The 22,216-nt window shown below is 45.2% G+C and overlaps 1 protein-coding gene across 1 annotated transcript in view; it reads left to right on the forward strand.

The window, feature by feature from the left end:
* The window catches only part of COL6A3 (collagen type VI alpha 3 chain), a 50,205-nt gene that overhangs the window by 4,101 nt on the left and 23,888 nt on the right, over positions 1-22,216 (forward strand). Inside the window, exons 3-15 of the mRNA XM_026047649.1 lie at positions 1,191-1,793; positions 6,346-6,948; positions 9,692-10,291; positions 11,597-12,163; positions 13,115-13,735; positions 14,584-15,183; positions 15,400-16,002; positions 16,406-17,008; positions 18,389-18,735; positions 19,305-19,383; positions 19,957-20,102; positions 21,552-21,644; positions 21,992-22,045. Of these exons, the coding sequence (XP_025903434.1) occupies positions 1,191-1,793; positions 6,346-6,948; positions 9,692-10,291; positions 11,597-12,163; positions 13,115-13,735; positions 14,584-15,183; positions 15,400-16,002; positions 16,406-17,008; positions 18,389-18,735; positions 19,305-19,383; positions 19,957-20,102; positions 21,552-21,644; positions 21,992-22,045 (5,519 nt within the window). The remainder of the gene's footprint in view (positions 1-1,190; positions 1,794-6,345; positions 6,949-9,691; positions 10,292-11,596; positions 12,164-13,114; positions 13,736-14,583; positions 15,184-15,399; positions 16,003-16,405; positions 17,009-18,388; positions 18,736-19,304; positions 19,384-19,956; positions 20,103-21,551; positions 21,645-21,991; positions 22,046-22,216) is intronic.

The following is a 22,216-nucleotide window of genomic DNA, read 5'->3' on the forward strand; positions in this document are numbered from 1 at the left end:
GACTAGCCAGTCACTTGCAAGTGCTCCCCAGCTTGGTCTTCTTCCTCTCCATAACGCACGGATACAAGTCCTGGTGATGCTGATGGTAATTGCTTGAACAAAAGAAGGAAGAGCAGACACCAGGGTATTTTTGGTCTGCTTCGGTAAGTCTCACAACCAAAAAAACCCAACTTCCCTCTGATAAGCACTCTAGTGCACCTAAAAGTGTGCTTCGTTTGGTGTGTACATATTCTCTGTAACTGTTCATGACCCTCTGGGCATGGGCACAACATAGATGGTTGGATAATTGTGTCATGACTGGTTTCATCACCCTGTTTTAACCTGATTCTGCATTCCTTGATTGAATATCCAGTGTCTACATGAAAACCAGACCCCTCTAGTGGTAATCAATGCATCCTTGTACCAAATGGCAGGTGCAGGCTTTGCACGGCAAAGGTTGACAAGCGGGTGGGTCACCTTGCTGCACCTTTTGCCTTGTGCATATGGTACGCTGTAGGCAGTAAAGAGTAAAAATCCCAAACTTTACAGTTGTTCCTCAAAAATGCATTCAAACCATAATCACTCAAGGTGAGGAGAGCCGCTATGTTCAGCTGCTCCTTGGAATCAAAAAAAAAAAAAAAAAAAAAAAAAATCCAGCAGAATTGCAAAAGAAAGGCTGAAACTTTCCATGTATCCAGCAAATACTGGCTGAGAGCAACATTTCCATGTTCAAGTTGCATTTGCTTTGGGAGACCCCTTGGATGCCATGAGCAAAACCTTTTATGAATGATTTTGTGGTTGACTATCACCTTCACAGTGAAAATTTGCTCTTTCAGCTTTCCATATCTGCCCAAACATATAGACAGCAGGCTGGATACTGATGAAAGGGATCAAGATTCCCACAAATTACATTTTGTAAAGTTTTCTCCTCACGATCTAGAAACATCAATGCTGGTGTAACTGTAGCCATGAGCTACATGGGTTGTCCCCAGCTGTGATGGTCCCTCAAGAAGCAGCTGCTGGGTCTGGTAACTCATATTCAATCAGAATGCAGAACTAAGAGGCAAATTTCACCTCCCTAGTGAACACGTGTTTTGTTTGCTCATTTTTGTGTTTCTTACTGGTTTTCCAGGAAACATGTCAGAACACTGTACAACCGCATGTAATCACTTGTTTTAATGCTTTCACCTTTTGCATTTCTTTTTTTAAAGCTCAAGAGTCTGCTGACCTTATTTTCCTTATTGATGGATCAAACAACATCGGAAGTGTCAATTTCCAAGCCATACGTGATTTCCTTGTAAATTTGATTGAAAGCCTCAGAGTTGGAGCTCAGCAGATACGCATTGGGGTGGTGCAGTATAGTGACCGACCCAGAGCGGAGTTCGCTTTGAACAGCTACCCCACCAAAGCGGACGTTCTGGCCGCGGTGAAGGCGCTTAGTTTCCGCGGTGGCGAGGAAGCTAACACTGGTGCTGCCCTGGAGTTTGTGGTGGAGAACCTCTTCACCCAGGCGGGAGGCAGCAGGATAGAGGAAGCGGTGCCGCAGATTTTAGTGCTGATCAGTGGCGGAGAGTCTAGTGATGATATCCGAGAGGGCTTGTTAGCGGTGAAGCAAGCTAGTATATTCTCGTTTAGCATTGGGGTCCTGAATGCTGACAGTGCAGAGCTGCAGCAGATTGCCACTGACGGAAGCTTCGCATTTACTGCCCTGGATATCCGTAACCTTGACGCGCTGCAAGATTTATTACTGCCCAACATTGTTGGAGTGGCCCAAAGACTCATTTTGTTAGAGGCCCCAACCATTGTTACCGAAGGTATGTATGCCTTTCTAGACTGTTGCATTTTGATGAAATGAATGCGCTTTTGCACGCTTAAAAGGAGAAAAAAAAAAAAAAAAAAAAGCATCTTTCTGGTCTGGTTCCAAAAAAATGCTCCTGGCACTAACATACGGATATTGGTTTGCCCTGTTATTATTATTGGTTTTGGAGCAATAACTGGCATGGCAAGGAGCTCGAAAGGACACAAGCAGAGCATGTGTGTAACTGTCACTGTGGTATCTAAGCACCCCGGAGATAAATGCTGCTGCATGCTCAGCTCTGAAAAGATTTGTGGCATGTAAGCTTATGTTATTTGACAGTGGACAATGCCATGGGAGTCCTCTATGGAACTGGACTGGGGAAGCTCACAGGAATGTAAAACGGATCCCTGTTTTGAAGGGTTAAAGTAATCAACTTAGTCAGCCAGTTAAATTAACTGCCAGCCAAAACAGTGCATTATCCTTGCTAAAACAGTGTGATCCCATCCAGAAACCTGTAACGTTGAATTTAAGAGCAAAACAGCCCTTATTTCTCCCGGAAGGCAATCCCTGGTTTGCCAAGTTCTCTTTAGTCCCAGAGCTGAGCACGTTTGCAGCTTTACTTGAGAACCAGGAAACGTGGGTGTTGATATTCCACTTAAATGGCTTACCCACTTTAGGACCTCGCCACAATTATTTCTGAACTTACATTAACTTGGATACAATTGAATAACAAACACCTAGTTATTATATGCCGAATTTATGAAGTTGCAGGTATTTAAGAGTTTCTCACCTCTAATTTTACAGCTAAGTTACATTTACAGGTGGGGAGCTTTTACAAACAGCCCAACAGGACATATTGCAAAGGCCCTTGGAAAGAGCAAGCCTGCAATTCATGCACATAATTACCAGCACTCTTAATGCAAACCACATTTTTGGGATGTGCGAATGCCAATTTGGAGTTCTGTACATATTGTTCAATTCCTAATGCGTGTTGACGTATAAAACTGCATCCCAGATGTCTTCCCTAATCTATATCTAAATATACTTGCTGTGCCATGGCTAATAGCAAAAGGAGCAACTGACTTAAAGGATTATTTTGCAACCTTGCCTTGATTATTCTGGAAAACAGCATAAAGAAATTTTACCTATGACATCCCACATGAACCACATTTAGCTAAATAAACTAAATATTATATATGTCTACCTAAAAGCATACCTGCCTGGACTCATGCAAGTCAACAGCAACCCCCCTTCTCTGTCCCCCTCAGACTTTAATGGTAGTTGAAGCCCTGTTGTAGGGGCATTTGCAGAGGGCTAAAAGGATTGAAATTAGTTTCAATGTTTTGAGCTTTTAAAATTGAAACACATTTCTCCTCAGTTATTTAATCAGGGAATAGCAAGACTGAAAATATTGGTACGTACTGTTTCCCTTGTACTTGGATATTTCCTGTTCACAACACCAGCACATTTGTGGAAGGCACAATAGCATCAGCCTACAAAATCGCATGCAGTTGTATCTCCTAAACATAGAGGAAAGTCAGTCTGTTCAAAAAGAGATTTACCTCCCTTACCTATGATGAATAGCTTCCTAAAAATATCTCTCTGCCTCCCTGCTCTCCTGTCCTTAGTAGGGGATCCTGGATGACTAGCTTAGATTAGGTACTTCCCATAAACATAGTTCAGACATCAGCGATGAGAAGGGAAGCTCTTCAGGACTGGATTCCCTCCATTATCCATTCTCAAGAAAAGGCAACAATTTCCAGATTTTTTGATCCCAATCCTTTGAAATTCGTGGGAGCCATCAGCCTCACCAGGCTCTGGATGAGCTTCTAAGAGATATCTACAGCCTCTCCTAATTTTTTTTCTTTAATTGTGTTCTTTGACATTCACACCACAGAGTATTTCTTCCTGTGGGTTTTGGTTTCAGTTCTTGCATTCCTCATCTTCAAGGAAATACTCTGCAGAATTTGACAGCTGCAAGCGGAGTTACTAATGGAGAGAATTATTCCTTCCTGGCCTCCCTTGTCTTTGCAAAGTCCTTTTGATGCATCCCACAAACTTCTATATAAAGGCAAAAAATTTCCAGAGTCTCCATTTTTGGGTGTCTAGCTGCTGACAAGCAATGGAAGTGCTTTTGGACTTCTCCTCTGCATGATGCAAAGCAGGGGCTGCAGGCGCTGTTATCCTTTTGGAAAGCTGCCTCTGCTCAGACCTCTCCTTGGAGTAATTGATGAGGCAAAAGAAAATCTGACCAGGGGAAAGAATATTGGAGACCTGGCGCTGTGAAGTGGGTTAGTTTAAACAAATCCTCGTTGCTGTGCAAGTAGCTGTATTTTGACTGCCCAGGCACTAAACACTCTTCCACTCCAAGCCACTCACAGACAAAGTGAGGCTGTGGCTCGGGGATGCCCTGCCCCAGAGACCAGAGCTCTCGTGCTCGTTGTGCACGGATCCTATCGCCTCGTGGCTGATAGCACCACAGCGGCTCCTTTCCCCAGGCTGCAAAGCTTGACAGTCCCCAAGCAGTTCTTGCTCAAACCATTCCCAACAGAGCCTCCGATGGGCCCTCGCGGAGCCATGGGCTTGCCTGCCAAGGAAGGTCTCCGAGGTCTCGCTCTACAGTCCTTGGCTCTACAGCCAAGTCACAGAGGTCAACTCTGAATCATTCCTTGGGGTGCCCCAACCCCATCGCACCAGCCAGCGATGAGAAACGCAATGGGGACTGGCCTCCCCAGGCAAAAGTCGACTTTTGCGAGCGCTGCATTTTGCAGCCAGCTGGGAATTGTCCAAGAAAGGACAGAAGCCAAATCTTTGTTCTTCACTCAAATCCAAAGTAAACAGCACCACGCAGGGGAGCTCTGTTGGGCTGAGGGGCTGTCCTTTTCCCCTGTGGTGTCACGGAGGGTATTCGCTACTCCTGACCTTGAGCTGTGCGTGATTCCATTGCTTTTGGGTGTCCCTTTCCCTGCTTTCCATCCGTGTGCTGGCTGTAGCACCTTCTAGGTGAAGGGCCTCCCACCTTGAATCTTGGCCTGATCTCAGGAGCCAGTAGATAGACCATCTGAGCAGAGGATGCTCAAAGCCTGTAGGAGCTTTTGAGTATTCTGGCCATCCAGGGTGAAGGCAATATGTTGGTAAAAATACTCTCAAGTCTTCTGCTTCAGCCGCCTTACATCTGCTGTTCTTATTTCATCCAGAGAAATGAAGTTTAAGAGGTTTTAAAAAAGGTGCAAGTTAAAAATGACAAACTAAAGTCTTTCTCCATCCATTCACTCTTTGGTGAAGTCCATCCTTGATTTTCTACTTAGTAACACTGTGAAAATGCAACAGGTCCTGGTAAAAACCCTGTTAACATATTTACCTTCATCATAAACTTTTTGTGATTTGGGCCACATCTTCCATCACTGTATATTGTCAGAGCTCTCTGGAAATCAGGGATGTTAAACAGAAAATGTTTTTTTTCAAATGTGCAGACATCAAACTAAGACCTGATCCAACATAAACCAGGAACAAAGCGAGGTTTCCTTTTTCACTTCAACAACATGAAACTGGGTAGATGAGACTGTGAAGGAGCTTCTTCACAATGTCAGCTGTCACTCCTGACTCACTGCTTCAAAGAATAAACATGGATAAACATGAATTATCTAAAGAATAGTCTTAAAATAATCTCCCATAATGTTCACGTGTAATGTATTTATCATAACAAGCATTAGTCTGATTATTTACTGTTGTATTTTATACATTTGCTCTATTAAATAGGACAGTGGGCTGGTTCCAGTGCCACACAACACATTTTTCCCCACTTAATTCCCTTCCTCCAAACTTGGCCAGGTACCTGAATACCTAGGTGTGCTCTTTCTGCATCCTATGCCATCGTCAGTAAGTTTCAGAGATTACAACCTAGGGGACCGCTTTTGTTAAAGATATGGCAAACAAAACGCTGCTCTTCCAAGGCTGTCTGTGCCAAGAAAAATCCTAACTTAATTCTGTTAGATAAGGAATCAGATATAGGATGTGAAGACCCAAAGTCCAGGTACGTGGAATACACTGTGACTCTTCTTTGCTTCTGTAGTTGCTCTGGCAAACCTAGGCCTTTGGAGACCACATCATTCCCAGGCAAAATTAATATGGTCCACTGTAGACAGAGGAGCATCACCTGCTTATTTCCAGCTTAGTGCAACGTTTTGCCTTTGCTGTTTTGTCACCCAGACGCATTTTAAACTATGCCCTGAAATGTGATTTTTAAATTACGCTTCGTAAACAATGTCATTTTTCAACTTGTCTGTTTTAGACAGGGAAAATATTTCATCAGATTTCCTACGAGCTCTGTGCTAGAGCTGAAAAATAATTTTCTTTTGAAGCAAGACACCTAGAAGTGAGATTCATGGTACAGAACTGAACCACCCTATAAAGGTGTTGGAACCTCTATAAAGTTGTTGAAAGTAACAGGACTTCAAGCAAACAAGAAGTCCTAAATGTTGCTTGACTGTTGAGGAAATATTGATGCGCGCAGCTTGGCAAGGGCCTCCATTAATGCTATTTTTCTGTGTGTATATTGTTACTTGCAGTTATTGAAGTGAACAAGAAGGATATAGTCTTCCTGATAGATGGCTCGACAGCTTTGGGGACCGCCCCCTTTAATGCAATTCGCGATTTCGTTGCCAAAATCGTCCAAAGGCTGGAAGTTGGACCCGACCTGATTCAAGTAGCAGTGGCCCAATATGCAGACACTGTAAAGCCTGAGTTTTATTTTAATACTCACCAGAACAGAAAGGATGTGATGGCTAACGTGAGGAGAATGAAGCTCATGGGTGGCACGGCACTCAATACAGGGTCAGCGCTGGACTTTGTCAGGACCAACTTCTTCACTAGTGCTGCTGGGTGCAGGATGGAGGAAGGGGTCCTTCCCATGCTGGTGCTCATCACGGGCGGTAAGTCTAGGGATGATGTTGGCCCAGCCGCAGCAGAGATGAAGAGGAACAGGATAGTGATCCTTGCCATTGGCTCGAGGAATGCAGACATAGCAGAACTCCAAGAAATTGCCCACGAGAGAGATTTTGTGTTCAATCCAAACGACTTCCGCCTTCAGTTCATGCAAGCCATTCTTCCCGAAGTGCTGTCACCTATCCGTACGCTATCTGGAGGAATAATCATCCAAGAACCGCCACCAGGTAACTGATTACCTCACTCTGAGCAAATGAGATATCGCTGATGCATAGCTCAATATTATCTCTTTCCTTTGCAAAATGTGCATGAACAGATTGATAAATTTGCTAGTGTTTATAGTAAGTTTGTCATTCCTTCCCCCGAGGTTTTGTCCCATGCCATGTGTGTTACCAACATTCAGAGCTCAGATATGAAAGATGTGCCTTAGCAGTGAGGTACTCAAGTCATTTGCTGAAGGTTTTCAGTGAGGTTTGTTACCAGCAGGGCACACTGTGAACATTTTTAATCTCTAACACAGTAAGCACATCATCTGTAGTGGAGCTCAGGAAAGCTTAAACATTTCTTCCTAGTGTAAAGAAGATAAGAAGGTTTCACTGTTTAGATGGTCAGAGAAAGTTAGCCTAACAATGCTGGGTTGAGAGTTGCTCTTCAGGAACACACAGTTTTCTCCTCATTGCTCAGCTCAAGCTGTAAAGGGCACATGAGACTGTTGCAATGTTGATTTTACTTTAATCTGTTTAGATGATGATCCAAAGCCCTGCGAAGCCAGTGGATTCTTTTACTTTGTCTTTCCACTGACATCAGGAGACTTTGGAAGCAATCCAATAACTAGAGTAGTGTCTTTTGAAGCACTTTTCCCCGCACTTTAGGAGGTGTTTTATCTACATAGAGATTTTTAATACTAAAATGCTCAGGATTTCTTCCCAATAAAAATGCTTAAATTGAACTCTTGCTGTGCCAGATCATACATTAACTTTGCATTTCTGTCCCATGGCATATGAACATTTTGAAAAGAGGACTTCTTCCAGCTCCCTGCAAGGTCAACAGTGAGATTCCCACAGGCTTAAGTGGGTGTCGAACCACGTCCTTGGTATTTTGCCCTGTTTCTTCAAGTAATTTGAAATTATAAAGCAAGAAACTTGAGCTTTTTTGGAAAGGGTCCTTAAGAAAAAAAAAAAACAAAACAAAAAAGACCCTCATGACTAATCTTTATGAAGAGCTGACATTTTAAAATCTGATTTTAAAATCTGTTTGCCAGGACTTGTCCTTAATTAAGATGAATATCACGGGATTTAATCATTTCATTAGCTTTTGTCAAAATGTGTTTCCTGCTAATACCATTTTGCATGGCTATACACCAAAACTGACATTTTGATTTTTCAATGTAAATTAAAAATGTTCATAAACTTCCATGTTCTTTAAAGCTTATACATGCAGCTTCTCTTTTTCTCCAGTTCTTGTGCTCACTGTACTCATAGCTGTACACGTACACAGTAAGCAATTGAACACCTCCCACTACATTTCAGCTGGATTATATAAGGAAATTATCTCACCCTGAGCCTTGAATGCTGTTCCTCTGGGAGGAATTAAACGTAGAGAAAGCCAAGACAATCTGTGAATCCGAGAGGAATCACTGTACTCCAAAGGGTCCATTTCTCTCTTATTTTTAATAATCTTAGTACAGGACAGTTAGCTTGCAGAGAAAAGATAAACTAGGCAGATTAATCATATCTCCCTAATCAATATCTCCATAGATCCAGAGGAACTTTTTAAGCAGAAGGATGTTAAACAGCATTCATATACATATTTATATATATTTAGATTTATCACACACCTGTGCAATGTATCACATACCTCAGACTACATCTACATCTCTGAATCCATTGTTTGGGTTTCTACTGCCACCCCTCTAGTATCCATTTGGATTCACACCAAAGCTCCTCCCGGGGCCTCTATGAGGCCATACTTCAATTTTTCAGATCTTTGATTCATCATACGGACAGGATATATCTAGAGCAAAAAGAATAGAGGGGATCCTGCAGTGTCTTTGAGCAGATACTGCAGGTCTAAGCCTCACACCTCTGGTGCTAAAACATAGGCCGTGAAGAGTCTGGCCTTAAAGAAAGAGCCAAGAAACAATCTGCCAGTTAGTGCCCAAAATGGCCAATTTCTCTCACCCTGTCTGCAACCTCTGCCAGCCAAATGTAAACCTGAGACCACAGACATCAAAACAGAGCTTTCTGTATCAAATGCAGACATCTAAGTCAGGCAGATATCAAAAGAAGCATCTCAGGCAACCACTGCAGCCTCACCAGGACCAACTTTCTCATGTCTTATCAGTAAGAGCTGTTCTAAACACCTACCCAAGACGTGGGTTACTTGCAGAAGCACTCTCAGATGGCGAGCAGAGATGGCAGAAGTCACAGTGGTTCTGAGCAGCACACGACTCGCTGCATTTGGAGGTGCTTGTGGGCATCCCCTGGCACCAGGGGAGGGCTCAGCAGTATGCGACGGCACTGCCACAGTATATTGCATACAAGAGCCAAAACAGACACAAAACCTTTTGGTGGAAAGCCCCAAGCAAACCTGCCGTGATTTATAGATAAGCAAGGTCTCTACAGGCATAAATCAGTGTTGGTCCACCAAACTAAATGAAGCTATGTCATAGCAGTCGACAATCTGGTCCAGAATAGGCAACTTTGGCATTAGTAGCCATTGAAAACATCCACCCTCAGCCCTGCCACTAAAAGGTGCCATTTAAAACACTTCTCAACACAAATCAGAGCCTCCTCCTCCCAGATTCAGGCCTCTCCAACACCATCCTTTCTCCCTCTCTGTCGATCACATTCATTCCCTCTCCCTGCTAACAAGGTGTACATGTGTGCACATGTACACTGTATGCACACGTGATAATTTTCCATTTTGTTTTCTGTGATGTCTCATGTTGTTTTCTGTGCTCTACTGCAGTTCAAGTAACCAAACGGGATATCATCTTTCTTTTGGATGGATCACTCAACGTCGGAAATGCCAACTTCCCCTTTGTGCGCGACTTTGTTGTGACCCTAGTTAACTACCTTGATGTCGGAAGCGACAAAATACGAGTTGGCTTAGTGCAATTTAGCGACACTCCTAAAACCGAGTTCTTTTTGTACTCGTACCAAACCAAATCAGACATAATTCAACGCTTGGGGCAGCTGAGGCCCATGGGGGGGTCGGTGCTGAACACTGGCTCTGCACTGAACTTTGTGCTTTCAAATCACTTCACCGAAGCTGGTGGGAGCAGAATAAATGACCAAGTGCCGCAGGTCCTAGTCCTGGTGACAGCAGGGAGCTCGGCCGATCCCTTCTTGCAAGTTTCCAATGACTTAGCTCGGGCCGGAGTGCTGACTTTTGCTGTTGGAGTTAGGAGTGCGGATAAGGCAGAGCTTGAACAGATTGCATTTAATCCAAGAATGGTATATTTTATGGATGATTTCAGTTCTCTGGCAGCTTTACCCCAGGAATTAAATAAGCCCATAACCACCTATGTTAGTGGAGGTGTGGAAGAGGTTCCACTCGCCCCAACAGGTAATAACCACCTTCCTTCATGTTGACTGCAATAATTTAATCTTGTTTATCTTAACTGTTTCTCAAAGTGCACAGCTTTGTGTTTCACCAAGACCCTGAGCTACTGGAATATATAGGATTGTGTTTAACCTAAAGCATGTGGCTTGACATGGTCAGCAATTAGTTTTGCTGAAGTCCCTGCTAGCATGCTTAAAAGACAGCACGACTAAAGCCCTTTGGTATGTCAGAATCAGACAGAATCTATGACCACCATCACTTATTCAGATGTTCCTTTTCTATTTTCTATTCCTATAACTTGGAATGCCTACACAACTTGCAAATGCACCATCTGTACTAGCTTGGGCACCAGGAGCGGTTGCTTTTGGCCATGAGGAATGATGTGAAAAGGTTAAAGGCAGTGCCAAAGAGCTTAGAGGAGCAAGAGTCTAAGCAGCAACAATCGGTCAAATCCTTCCCCACAGCCACTCTGTACAGGTGGTTATTGGGCTGTCATGGAGGCTGATTTTGACTCCAAACAAACACATTTAGTCATCTAACATCAAACTGAAAGACTTGAATGGGGTTAAACCTGCCAACAACAGATATTCACTCATTCTTTTATTATGGTTACGTGCATATGACAACAGAAAAACAGTCCCGATTGATTGTTTACCAGGGAAAAGAGACTGTTAGGGCTAATAAGATGTTAAGACACATAGACAAGAGGTGCTTGATTTGGCCATGTCTTTCCAATGAAATAACAAGGGCACCAAGCGGAACAGGTAAAAGGATTTTTCTCCTCCCAAAATCAAAAGTCATTTCTGTATTTGATTACTCTGCTATGCAGCTAAGAAAAGTATTCCAAGAGAATTCAGAAAACACTTTCTGTATGAATTAATGTCAGTTCATTATCTGTTGAGCCCTTAAGCAGAAAAGAAAAACCCTCCCTTGCTCTGCATTGCATGCCTGTATTATCAGCAGAATGTTGAATGCGAGCAGAACTCACTGGCCTATTCCAAAATAGCCACTTCATGATATGATTGATAGCATGTGATACGATGCAACATGATATATGATATGAGATTCTAGTGCCTGAATTTACTCAGTCTTCAGAGGTTGCCCATGCTTTCCTCTCCTCCTTGGAAAAGCACGTCAGAGGTACTGTTTAGTCGTTTCACTTTTGAATGCTTCAATAAATGAAAACCACTTATTTTGCATATTGACACTGAGCTAATTTACAGAGACGTTTCTAGGATAACATTTAAGAAGAAAAAACATGTCTTCATATCTTTTCTTCCCCTCTTTTCATTTGTAAATTTATTCTAGAAAGCAAGAAAGATATTTTATTCCTGATTGATGGGTCAGCAAACCTCTTGGGTAGCTTTCCTGCCGTCCGAGACTTTGTGCACAAAGTTATTTCTGACCTGAACGTGGGTCAAGACGCCACCAGAGTAGCCGTAGCTCAATTCAGTGACAACATCCAAGTGGAGTTTGACTTCTCTGAACTCCCATCTAAACAAGATATGCTTCAGAAAGTGAAAAGGATGAAGATAAAAACTGGGAAGCAACTGAACATTGGTGCTGCGCTAGACGAAGCTATACGAAGGCTGTTTGTGAAGGATGCTGGAAGCAGGATTGAAGAAGGGGTGCCTCAGTTTTTGGTGCTGCTCGTTGCTGGAAGATCAACTGATGATGTGGAGCAACCCTCAGACATACTGAAGCAAGCAGGAGTTGTGACCTTCGCTCTCAAAGCCAAAAACGCAGACCCTGTGGAGCTGGAAAGGATAGTTTATGCCCCGCAATTCATTCTGGACGTCGACTCCCTCCCTAGGATCTCAGAGCTGCAGCCAAACATAGTGAACCTATTGAAAACTATCCAGCTTCAGCCAACAGGTACCGGGGCCCAGGGTTTCTTCGCTTTCTGAAAGGTGGAAGTGCATCACTTAGGTGCCCTGGTCACTTCAGCAAATGAGGCAACTGGGCTCAGTGATGCTTAAAACGATCACACAGAAAATGTTATTGCGCTTGGATTTTTCTCTGGTCAGCTCCTGATTCAGTAAAGCACTGAAGCAGAAACTGATTTTTAAAGTTAAGTAATTCGATCAAAGGAAAAAGCTTCTGCACAGCCACAAAAGCTGCAGTAGATCCCACTACCAGTGTGTAAAACATGGTACAAACATGCAGTAACAGAGAGTCTTTGCCGCAGGTCTCACATAAATTTATATGCTTTGCTGGACAAGGGCTAGAAGCAGCAAATTAAGGGCCTTTCTCCATTGCTCTTTCCGTTTGGAGAGGAGGAAAGGTGGGATGGAAGGAACAGAAGCACCTAGTGGCACTGCAGAATCAGTGCGATCCCACTGCTCAGCATCAGGATTCACTTGCTTTATTTCTTAGGTGATCTGACTGCAATTCCTACGTTTTATACACCAACAAATAAATTAGATGCTCAACATCTACAACTAATTGAATATGGATCAATTAAGATTAGGAAAAAGACCATAAAAAGCAGCGCACAACCAATTATAATTTGGCACCGTGGTACTGGATACTATGCATGTCCAGCTATGCCTTTGCCCAGAGGCACCCTATTTCCTATGAGTCTATGATTCTATGACCTGGTGGGTAAGGCACACCACGTGCTGCACTGGGGTTGGCACCAGCTTCCACCCATCTGCCTCTTTGCCAGGGGCCCCTCATTGCAAAAGGAGCAAATCAACCCTTCTGACACATCGCTTTCCCCTCCCCTAACTTTTGTGTTCCTTTGGTTCATTTTTGGTCAGAGAATAATAATCGCTTCATAAGAGAGTCTCACTTATTCCCCTTCCCCTTAATTGTCTCAAACAGTAGTGGAGAGAGGTGAGAAGAAGGATGTGGTGTTTCTAATCGATGGCTCTGATGGGGTCGCAAGAGGTTTCCCTCTGCTGAAGACCTTTGTTCAAAGGGTTATCGAAAGCCTGGATATCGGTCGTGACAAGATCCGCGTCGCCGTCGCACAATACAGCAATACCATAAAGCCTGAATTCTTACTAGACGCCTACGAGGACAAAGCAGATTTAATCAACGCCGTTCAGGGGCTGACAATTATGGGAGGGTCTCCTCTGAACACAGGAGCAGCCCTGGACTACCTCATCAAGAACGTGTTCACGGTGTCAAGCGGGAGCAGGATAGCAGAGGGGGTCCCTCAATTCCTGATTCTCTTGACTGCTGACCGCTCCCAGGACGACGTGAGGAGACCCTCGGTGGTCCTGAAGACCAGTGGCACGGTGCCTTTTGGCATTGGAATTGGAAATGCCGACCTCACAGAGCTGCAGACCATTTCCTTCCTCCCAGATTTTGCTATCTCTGTGCCTGACTTCAGCCAGCTGGACTCAGTACAGCAGGTCGTCTCCAACAGAGTCATTCGACTAACCAAGAAAGAGATAGAATCACTAGCCCCTGACCTGGTTTTTACATCACCGAGCCCAGGTGAGATGTTTGTGTCTGCACTGAGAGCCCGTGGCAAAGTATGATGTTTGCTAACATCATGGTTGCAACACAAACAGAGAAAAACGAAACTCCGAGTCTCCCTGTCAATGTATCTTTCAATGCACTTGGCACCTTCACACCGCTATAAATCGAGGCCACCCTTCTGCTCAAAGCCACGCTAAAACTTTCTGATCTGTCTTGTATCTCTCCAACTCATTCAACCGGGGAAAGAGAAGCTGGAAGTGGGTATCAGGAAAAGGATCAGACCTCCTATTTCTGGTCATGATTTGAGTGAAATCCAACTGGCATATGCCTGTCTTCAAGGGATGAAGCATACCCACCCCAGATCACTGCCTTTGAAGTAATTCGGGCTCTGACCTGGAACACTGCAAAAAGCATTTTCTTTAGGAAGCAAAGTCATCTCAGAAATAGCAGAAGCTGGGAGAATAACCCCCAGAGGACAAAGCATAACAGGGGTGGTAGTGAGTATAAAACAAGGCAGGGCTGTTTGGCAACCCGTCCTGAGTAAGGAGCAACACCAAGCAACGTTGTCTTGGGAGGAAATCCCACTAAGATTTGTTCTTCTGCGTTTCCCCATCTTCCTTTCCTTCCCTTTGCTCTGCTCTTGTGCTCTCTAGGGGTATGCCCAGTAGACTGGTCTTGTCTCTGGGTTGAACCCAGAGCTGTCTGCTGGCTTGCAGGAGATATCACGGGGAAAGGAACAGCCTGTGTCCTCCCCATGGTCTCTGCTGAGCCTGCCTCTGAATGCCTCAATGGCTTTCAGAGCATAGAGGCTCTCTGTAGGCAGCGTATGATACATCCTCTGACCACTGTCTTCTTTTCCACAGCGGGTGTGAAGAGAGATGTCGTGTTCCTTGTGGATGGCTCCCGGTACTCTGCCCAGGAGTTCTACCTGGTCCGCGATTTAATTGAGAGGATAGTGAACAACCTGGACGTGGGCTTTGATACCACGCGGATTTCAGTGGTCCAGTTCAGTGAGCACCCTCGGGTTGAGTTCCTGCTCAACGCTTACTCCACCAAGGATGAGGTGCAAAGTGCTGTGAGGCGGCTGCGGCCGCAGGGGGGCCAGCAGGTCAATGTCGGGGAGGCTCTTGAATTCGTGGCAAAAACCATCTTCACCCGGCCCTCTGGAAGCCGCATAGAGGAGGGCGTCCCTCAGTTTCTGATCATCCTCTCCTCACGCAAGTCTGACGATGACTTAGAGTACCCTTCGCTCCAAGTCAAACAAGTCGGGGTGGCACCTCTGGTTGTAGCAAGGAATGTGGATCCCGAGGAAATGATACAGATTTCTCTGAGTCCTGATTATGTATTCCAAATAAATAGCTTCCAAGAATTGCCCAGCCTTGAACAAAAGCTGCTGACCCCTATTGAAACCCTCACCACGGACAGAATCCGACAGCTCCTGGGAGATGTTCCAACCATCCCAGGTAAAGTATCAGCCGTCTTTCTATTGCTATTCAGTTAGATGCTGCCAAAATACATAACTTGCCACCTCTTCTCTCTAAACAGATAGTTCCATAGTTAAAGGCAAAGGCATTGCAATTAAAGTTTAGTTTTCAAGTCAAAGACTGTAGTGCTTACAATGTTTACAAAACTTAAGCAGATTTGTAACACGTATTTCCCCTCATCTTGCTTTCCTGCAGATATTTCTGGTGAAGAAAAGGATATAGTTTTCCTCATCGATAGCTCAGACACCATTAGGTCCGATGGGCTTGCTCACATTCGGGATTTCATCGGCAGAATCGTTCAGCAGCTCGAAGTTGGGCCAAACAAAGTGCGAATTGGAGTGCTACAGTTCAGCAACAACGTGTTTCCCGAGTTCTACCTGAAAACCCACAAATCCAAAAATGCTGTTCTGCAAGCCATCCGCCGCCTGAGGCTCAGAGGAGGGTCCCCTGTGAACGCTGGCAGAGCCCTAGACTATGTCGTGAAGAACTACTTCATCAAGTCTGCAGGGAGCAGGATAGAGGATGGAGTGCCCCAGCACCTGGTGCTCTTCCTCGGAGATCGGTCCCAGGACGACGTGAACAGACCTGCTAATGTGATCACCTCAAGCAGCATTAAACCCCTGGGTGTAGGCGCAAGGCAGGTAGACAGGGGCCAGCTGCAAGTCATCACCAATGATCCTGGCCGTGTACTCGTAGTACAAGATTTTACAGAACTCCCAAGTTTAGAAAAGAAGATCCAAAGTATCCTTGAAGAACTGCCAATACCTACAACAGAAACCCCTGGATTTATAGGACCTGGTAAGACTATTGACTATCCTATAGGCTTTGCTGGTTGGTGCACAGATAATTTATATAATGCGTAAATGACTCCATAAATTTGCACTCCTTGAAGTGCAAATGTTTACTTGTGCTACTTTAAAGAACACCTTGAAAAACGTGTTGAAAGTAGGAGAAAAAAAAGAATCTAATCTGCAAAGAGGTGACAATCTCTACCAGATAAACAAATAACATGATGTGAAATGTAATAAACGCACTTTATAAAGCCCTTCTTCTTGTAAGCATGTAAAAAAAAAAATCATGAAAAAACACCAATGAACAGTGTAGCAAGACCACAGAAACATAATGCTAGTTCAGAACAACTAATCACCTTAAATAATAATAGTTTACAGCTTCTATAACAACTTTTTCTTCTTCCTTCCAGGTACTAAAAAGCAGGCTGACATTGTGTTCTTGCTGGATGGCTCCATCAATTTAGGGAGAGATGGTTTCCAAGAAGTTATCCAGTTTGTGTATTCAATAGTGGATGCCATTTATGAGGACGGTGATTCTATCCAGGTAGGACTGGCCCAGTACAACTCGGATGTCACCGATGAGTTCTTCCTCAAAGACTACTCCACCAAGCCCCAGATTTTAGATGCCATCAACAGAGTGATCTACAAAGGAGGCCGGGTAGCAAACACCGGTGCTGCCATCAAGCATCTCCAGGCAAAACACTTTGTGAAGGAGGCTGGCAGCAGAATCGATCAGAGGGTGCCTCAGATCGCCTTCATCGTCACGGGAGGGAAGTCTTCGGACGACGGGCAGACCGCGTCCCGGGGAATAGCGCAGAAGGGTGTCAAGGTATTCGCAGTGGGTGTGAGAAACATTGACCTGGAGGAAGTGAGCAAGCTGGCCAGTGAAAGCGCCACAAGTTTCAGAGCGGCGACAGCTCAGGAGCTCTCTGAGCTGAACGAGCAAGTTCTGGTTACGCTGGCTGCTGCCATGCAGGAGAAACTGTGCCCGGGAACAACGGACGTTACAAGAGGTAAGGCCCATCCTTTAATCCAGGTCACTCCCATGCGCAGTCTTTTAACATCTAACCAGTGTTGGCCACTCAGTCTCTGAGGTGCATGATAAGCTTGGCAATAAGAACTTCTCTTGATGGATGGTATTAACAGATCCTGAATGTCCATCTGGTCTTGTTGCAGGTATACTAGAAAAGGCTAGGGCACTAGTGGTTATAGTTTAAGGCAAAATTGCCTTACAAGAAGAGTTATAGCTCTGTTCATTTCAGAAGTCAGAAAAGGGAAACTATGACAAGTGATTTTATTTGCTGTCAGACTAGAGTCCTCTCAGCTGCTTTAGTTTACTAGCGAGTCCTACTCCCCACACAAGTGGTTTTGCTCTGCTGACCATACCTCAGCCTTGCCTTTGGCTTTTGAGGAGAGACATCTCCAGAACCTCTGGAGAAGCCAATGAAGAGCTACAGTGACTGAACAGAGCAGCAGCTCCAAACTAGACGAAAAAAAAAATAAGCACAGGGAAAAGAAAAGCACAACTGGTGGTAATTGCAAATGCCTTCCTAATTCAGGAAAGAACGGTACCACCCTACAGTTTCAGCATGATTAATGTTAAAGAAATGTCTTGGCAATGACCCTTTCACTTAATATGGCTTCTGGATCTGCCCTTTCTGGGTCACTGGAACATTTGTAAGATTTAAATCATGCAGGATCTCTGGCTGTCCTGGACCACTTTCAACCCATTTGTAGTCCGGGTATTGCACAGAAGCAGCCCCGATCTCTGCAGTTGAGTCATACTCTGCTATTACTGGAGAGAGGACCTGCAGAGAGTCTGATGATTTGATAGTCTTAGGAAAGGACCAAGCTCAGAGCAAGCAAGTTCACTGTCTGTATAGCCAGAATCTTTCCACCCCACATCCAGGTGTCCCACATAAATGCCAGCCATGGTGAAAACACCTCTGCAGAGCTGAGAGCAACCAACTGGCTCTCACCTCCTACCTCTACACTGTGTGACTGGAGGTCAGTCACTTAAAACTCAGTCAGAAGGTGCTTGCATGCCATAAAACTACAGACAGGCTCCATACAACATAAGGAAAGGGGTAGTCTCGGCTGCGTGCTGAAAAACTAGATTTCTTTTGGACTCGGTTTAATCCAAAAGCTTAACCCAATGCTAAGTCATACAGAAAAAATCCACATTTTTTCCCATGCTAGCTGCTTAGTTACTGTTATGGCAAAAAAAAAGGAAGCCTGCAGCAGAATCAGGACCTATCAGGTTAGTGTATCGAAAGGTGACAGTCCTCAACCCAGAGCCCTTCTAGTGCCCAAGAGAAAATTTAGGAAGACAATTATTGAATAAAGCAACCACTCTACTGCTCACCTCCTATCTTTCTGGGTCTGCTTTTCAGAGTGCGACTTAGATGTGATACTTGGCTTCGATGTCTCAGATGTTGGGCCTGGGCAGAATATATTCAATTCCCAGCGAGGGCTGGAGTCCAGAGTGGAGGCTGTGCTGAACAGAATCACCCAGATGCAGAAGATCAGCTGTACGGGCAACGAGGCACCGACCGTGAGGGTGGCCATCGTGGCGCAGGCGCGGGGCGGACCCATCGAAGGGCTGGACTTCTCCGAGTACCAGCCCGAGCTGTTCGAGAGGTTCCAAGGCATGCGCACGCGGGGACCCTACTTCCTCACGGCAGACACCCTGAGAACCTACCTGAACAAGTTCAGCTCGGCGCCCTCCGGCAGCACCAAGGTAAGTCAGCACTGTCCTCCTCGGGTTTCTCCCTGTGCTGCACCAAGCTTGGCTATCCAGCAGTGCACAAAGTCAAGGCCCTTGAGCCAGCACCGTGTGGGAAAGCTGCCTTAGGATGAGTTTTAATTCACAAAGCTCACAGATGCAACTGTCCTGGGGTCGCTTAGGCCCAACACGTTCCCTGCACTCTCACAGCACAGCCAAGGTGCTGTCCCAACAACTGCCCAGCACTGCTGCAGCCAGTGGCCACGCACACTGATGGCCAAACACACTTTGCTTTCCAAATATTAACCATTGACACTTTACACACCTGGGTAATGCAGCACACGTGAATCCATCAGAGATGCAAAAGGTCATAGCCCACAAAGAACATAAACTCGACTTACCTCATGCAAAAAGTCCCTTGGAAGAAGGCAGATGTGCTGCAGCAAGACCACCTCCCAAACCCCAGGGCTGGGTCTCTCACTGGTGCAATTCTGTGGAAGCCAGAGGAGCCAAACCAGGCTGCAAGTGACTGTGATTCACAGCTGACTCACGCTGGGCCTTAAATAACTTACTTTCTCTCTCAGGTGGTAATCCACTTTACTGACGGCGCTGATGATTCCCTGGATGAGCTGGAGGCTACTTCAGATGCTTTGCATAGAGAAGGTAATGTTTTCACTGAGCTAGCTAGAGATTACAGCCCATGCTAATATACACACCAAGTTACCACCAACTCTAATGAACCAAGTCACCTTTGGACAGCAATGAATAAAGCGTTCAATAAATTAGCAGTAAATTTAACATATGTTTGCTGTTCTCAAACACCTTGCTATTTAGTTACCTGTTGGCACAAGCCAAGGTGTGATATGGAAAGGCAGGGATGGGCAGAGAGAGAAAAGACAAGATCCCAAGTCTCTCACTTCATTCAATGCAGTTAATATTTGCACATGTGCCAAAGCAAGCATTCCTAGGGGACATCAGGAGACCATCCCGTGTGATGGCAACCATAGGTCTTACCCTTTCAGACTGTCCCCCAGAGCTTCTTGGGCACTGCAGAAAGACCAAAGCTAAAACACTAGACCCAACAAGTCTGCCAAGGGCTGAGGTTTCCATCAGAAAGTGGTTGTTCACTGCAGCATGGCCCCTTCTGACTGAACATGCTTCGTTGGCAGTCAAGGAGGCAGAGGATGACCACAGCACCCTGCCCTGACACAGCACCTTCTGCTTCATCCCCTTCAGGTGTCAACGCTCTTATCTTTGTCGGCCTGGACCGAGTGAAAAATTTTGATGAAGTGATGAAACTAGAGTTCGGACGGGGTTTCACCTACAACCGGCCTCTCAGAGTTAATCTCCTGGACCTGGATTTTGAGCTGGCAGAACAACTTGTAAGTAACTTGGCACAGGCACCCATTGCCTTGTAGTGCTGGAGAAAAGCCAACAGCCGGATCTTCTGCTGGTCTGACCCAGTATTGATTTACAACCGCTTGGCTCTGGCCCTCTCCTGTCCCTATGTCCCATGAGCTCTTTTACAGATGTCATAACGGATAAAGTTAAGAGCTAATCACGGCACTTTTTCATCTCCTACTACCCCTAAAGAAGCCCTGCTCTAGCAGAGATCACAGTGCATTACGTGTGATGTGACTGGGTTCAGCGGGATAGGGAAGCAGGCGCCAAAATCAGCCACGCCAGAAAGCCAGTCCCCTGCCTATATTTACACTGCTGTTTTTGTAACCTTACTGCAAGCCTGTGGCTAACGGGCAGTCATGCCTTGCCCGTGTTGAACCTCTCGCAGAAGCACAGCTTTCTAGGTTTCTTCCCCTTCATTCTCCAGACAGTGCCTGTTTTTCAGACATACTTTTGATGGCTGAAGAATCTTGCATTTCTTCCAGGCTGAAGAGATTTTTCTCCCTCCCATGTACGTAATCTCTCTAGGGATCTTTGAATTAATTAACAATTATTTCTAGTGTGTCCCAGCCTCCCCAGCTTCACATCTGCCACCAGCATTGTTCACCTCCCTTTCCAGCAGGTTAATAAATTCATTAAACAAGATTAGACATAACCACTGAGCCCTGTGGTAACCTTTTCTGCAAATTTTTGTAAACTTTTCTGTAAAGTTTTCTGCAAATCAGGGTGTAGTCATGCCACTTAGTAGAGAACTTTCTTTTTTAGGATAAGAGCTAGACTTCAGCCCATTCCCATGCAATTCAGTTGACTAGGAAAATTCTTTCAAAATATAAATGTGCAAAGCGGGCAGGAAACATTTGCAGCCAGCAACGTACTTGGCAAAGAAAGGGATTTTTTTTCCTTTCTAGTGTATGATGCAAAACCAAGCTGTGATTTCTCTGAATTCATTTCTTTTTTTCTTTTCCTTTTTTCGGGGTGTGCTCACCAACTGTTTTCAGCCTGTGGGTTGCTGGTGAGCTACTCACTGCAAAGACTTTCTCTTGGTATCTTTCACCGTCTAGACTTGTTTCTTCAGAGATGAGCTTGTTCTCTTTGGTGACAACTACTGTTTTAAAGACTGATCCCCTGAAAGGTCCTTCTCCAACTTCCACTCTATTCAGTTCCCATTTAACTCTTGCCTCTGGTGTCTATATTCAAAAGGTAACATTAATTTATCTTCTCTAACCGCAGAACTTAATCTGTCTCACAACACACCTCTCTCTGGATAGCTGTCATGACTATTCCAAGGTGGAAGAAGACTCCCAAATGTCTGCCAGATGGATGTTACCTGTGGAACAGACCCTCTTGCCCTGAGGACTAGCAGGATTCCTGGTGTAGGGGCTCTGCCAGGTTTCCACACCGTCCCACGTGCTGTTGACGTTTCTTTGCAGGACAACATTGCGGAGCGGACGTGCTGCGGGGTCCCGTGCAAGTGCTCCGGGCAGCGGGGAGACAGGGGGGTGCCGGGCCCCATCGGACCGAAGGTGAGTCACGGTCCCACGAGGTGGCATCCGAAACGCGGGGCCCTGCGCGAGGCCTGGCCAGCCACGGTGATGATGGGCTGGTCTTTTGCCAAGGCCTCCCTTAGTGGTTTTGCAATCCAAATCCAAATTAAAATGCAGCAAGAGCAATGGGTGGTGGAAAGTAGATGGTTAAGGGTTTCATGAAACAGGATGGGGAGGTTTAAGGGAGACTGTTTCTTTCAGTAATTGATTTATATGGATGACCAAGCAACCGCTTTGGACGAATTTAGGCAAGTCTTGAAAATCTCTTTAGCGGGAGATCACTGGAGTATGCAAGGAAATGAAAAACGCTCTGTGCTGTCTTCCAGGGTGCGACAGGTGACATTGGCTATGGAGGCTATCCTGGTGATGAAGGAGGACCGGTAGGTGACCGCCCCTGCTCTGCTTGAAGTGCACAGTACTGCCCAAGTACCGGGCACCTAACCACGTCAGTGTGGTATTGAGGAGCTCTTTTGCTGAATGTTTTCTGATGAGGACAGGTGGGTGGATTAGATGAGAGAGCAAAGAGGGCTTTACTCTGTCCCCTCTCACCT

The sequence above is a fragment of the Nothoprocta perdicaria genome, unplaced genomic scaffold (assembly GCF_003342845.1).
Source record: "Nothoprocta perdicaria isolate Ctin4 unplaced genomic scaffold, notPer1 scaffold_11, whole genome shotgun sequence".
Taxonomy (NCBI): domain Eukaryota; kingdom Metazoa; phylum Chordata; class Aves; order Tinamiformes; family Tinamidae; genus Nothoprocta; species Nothoprocta perdicaria.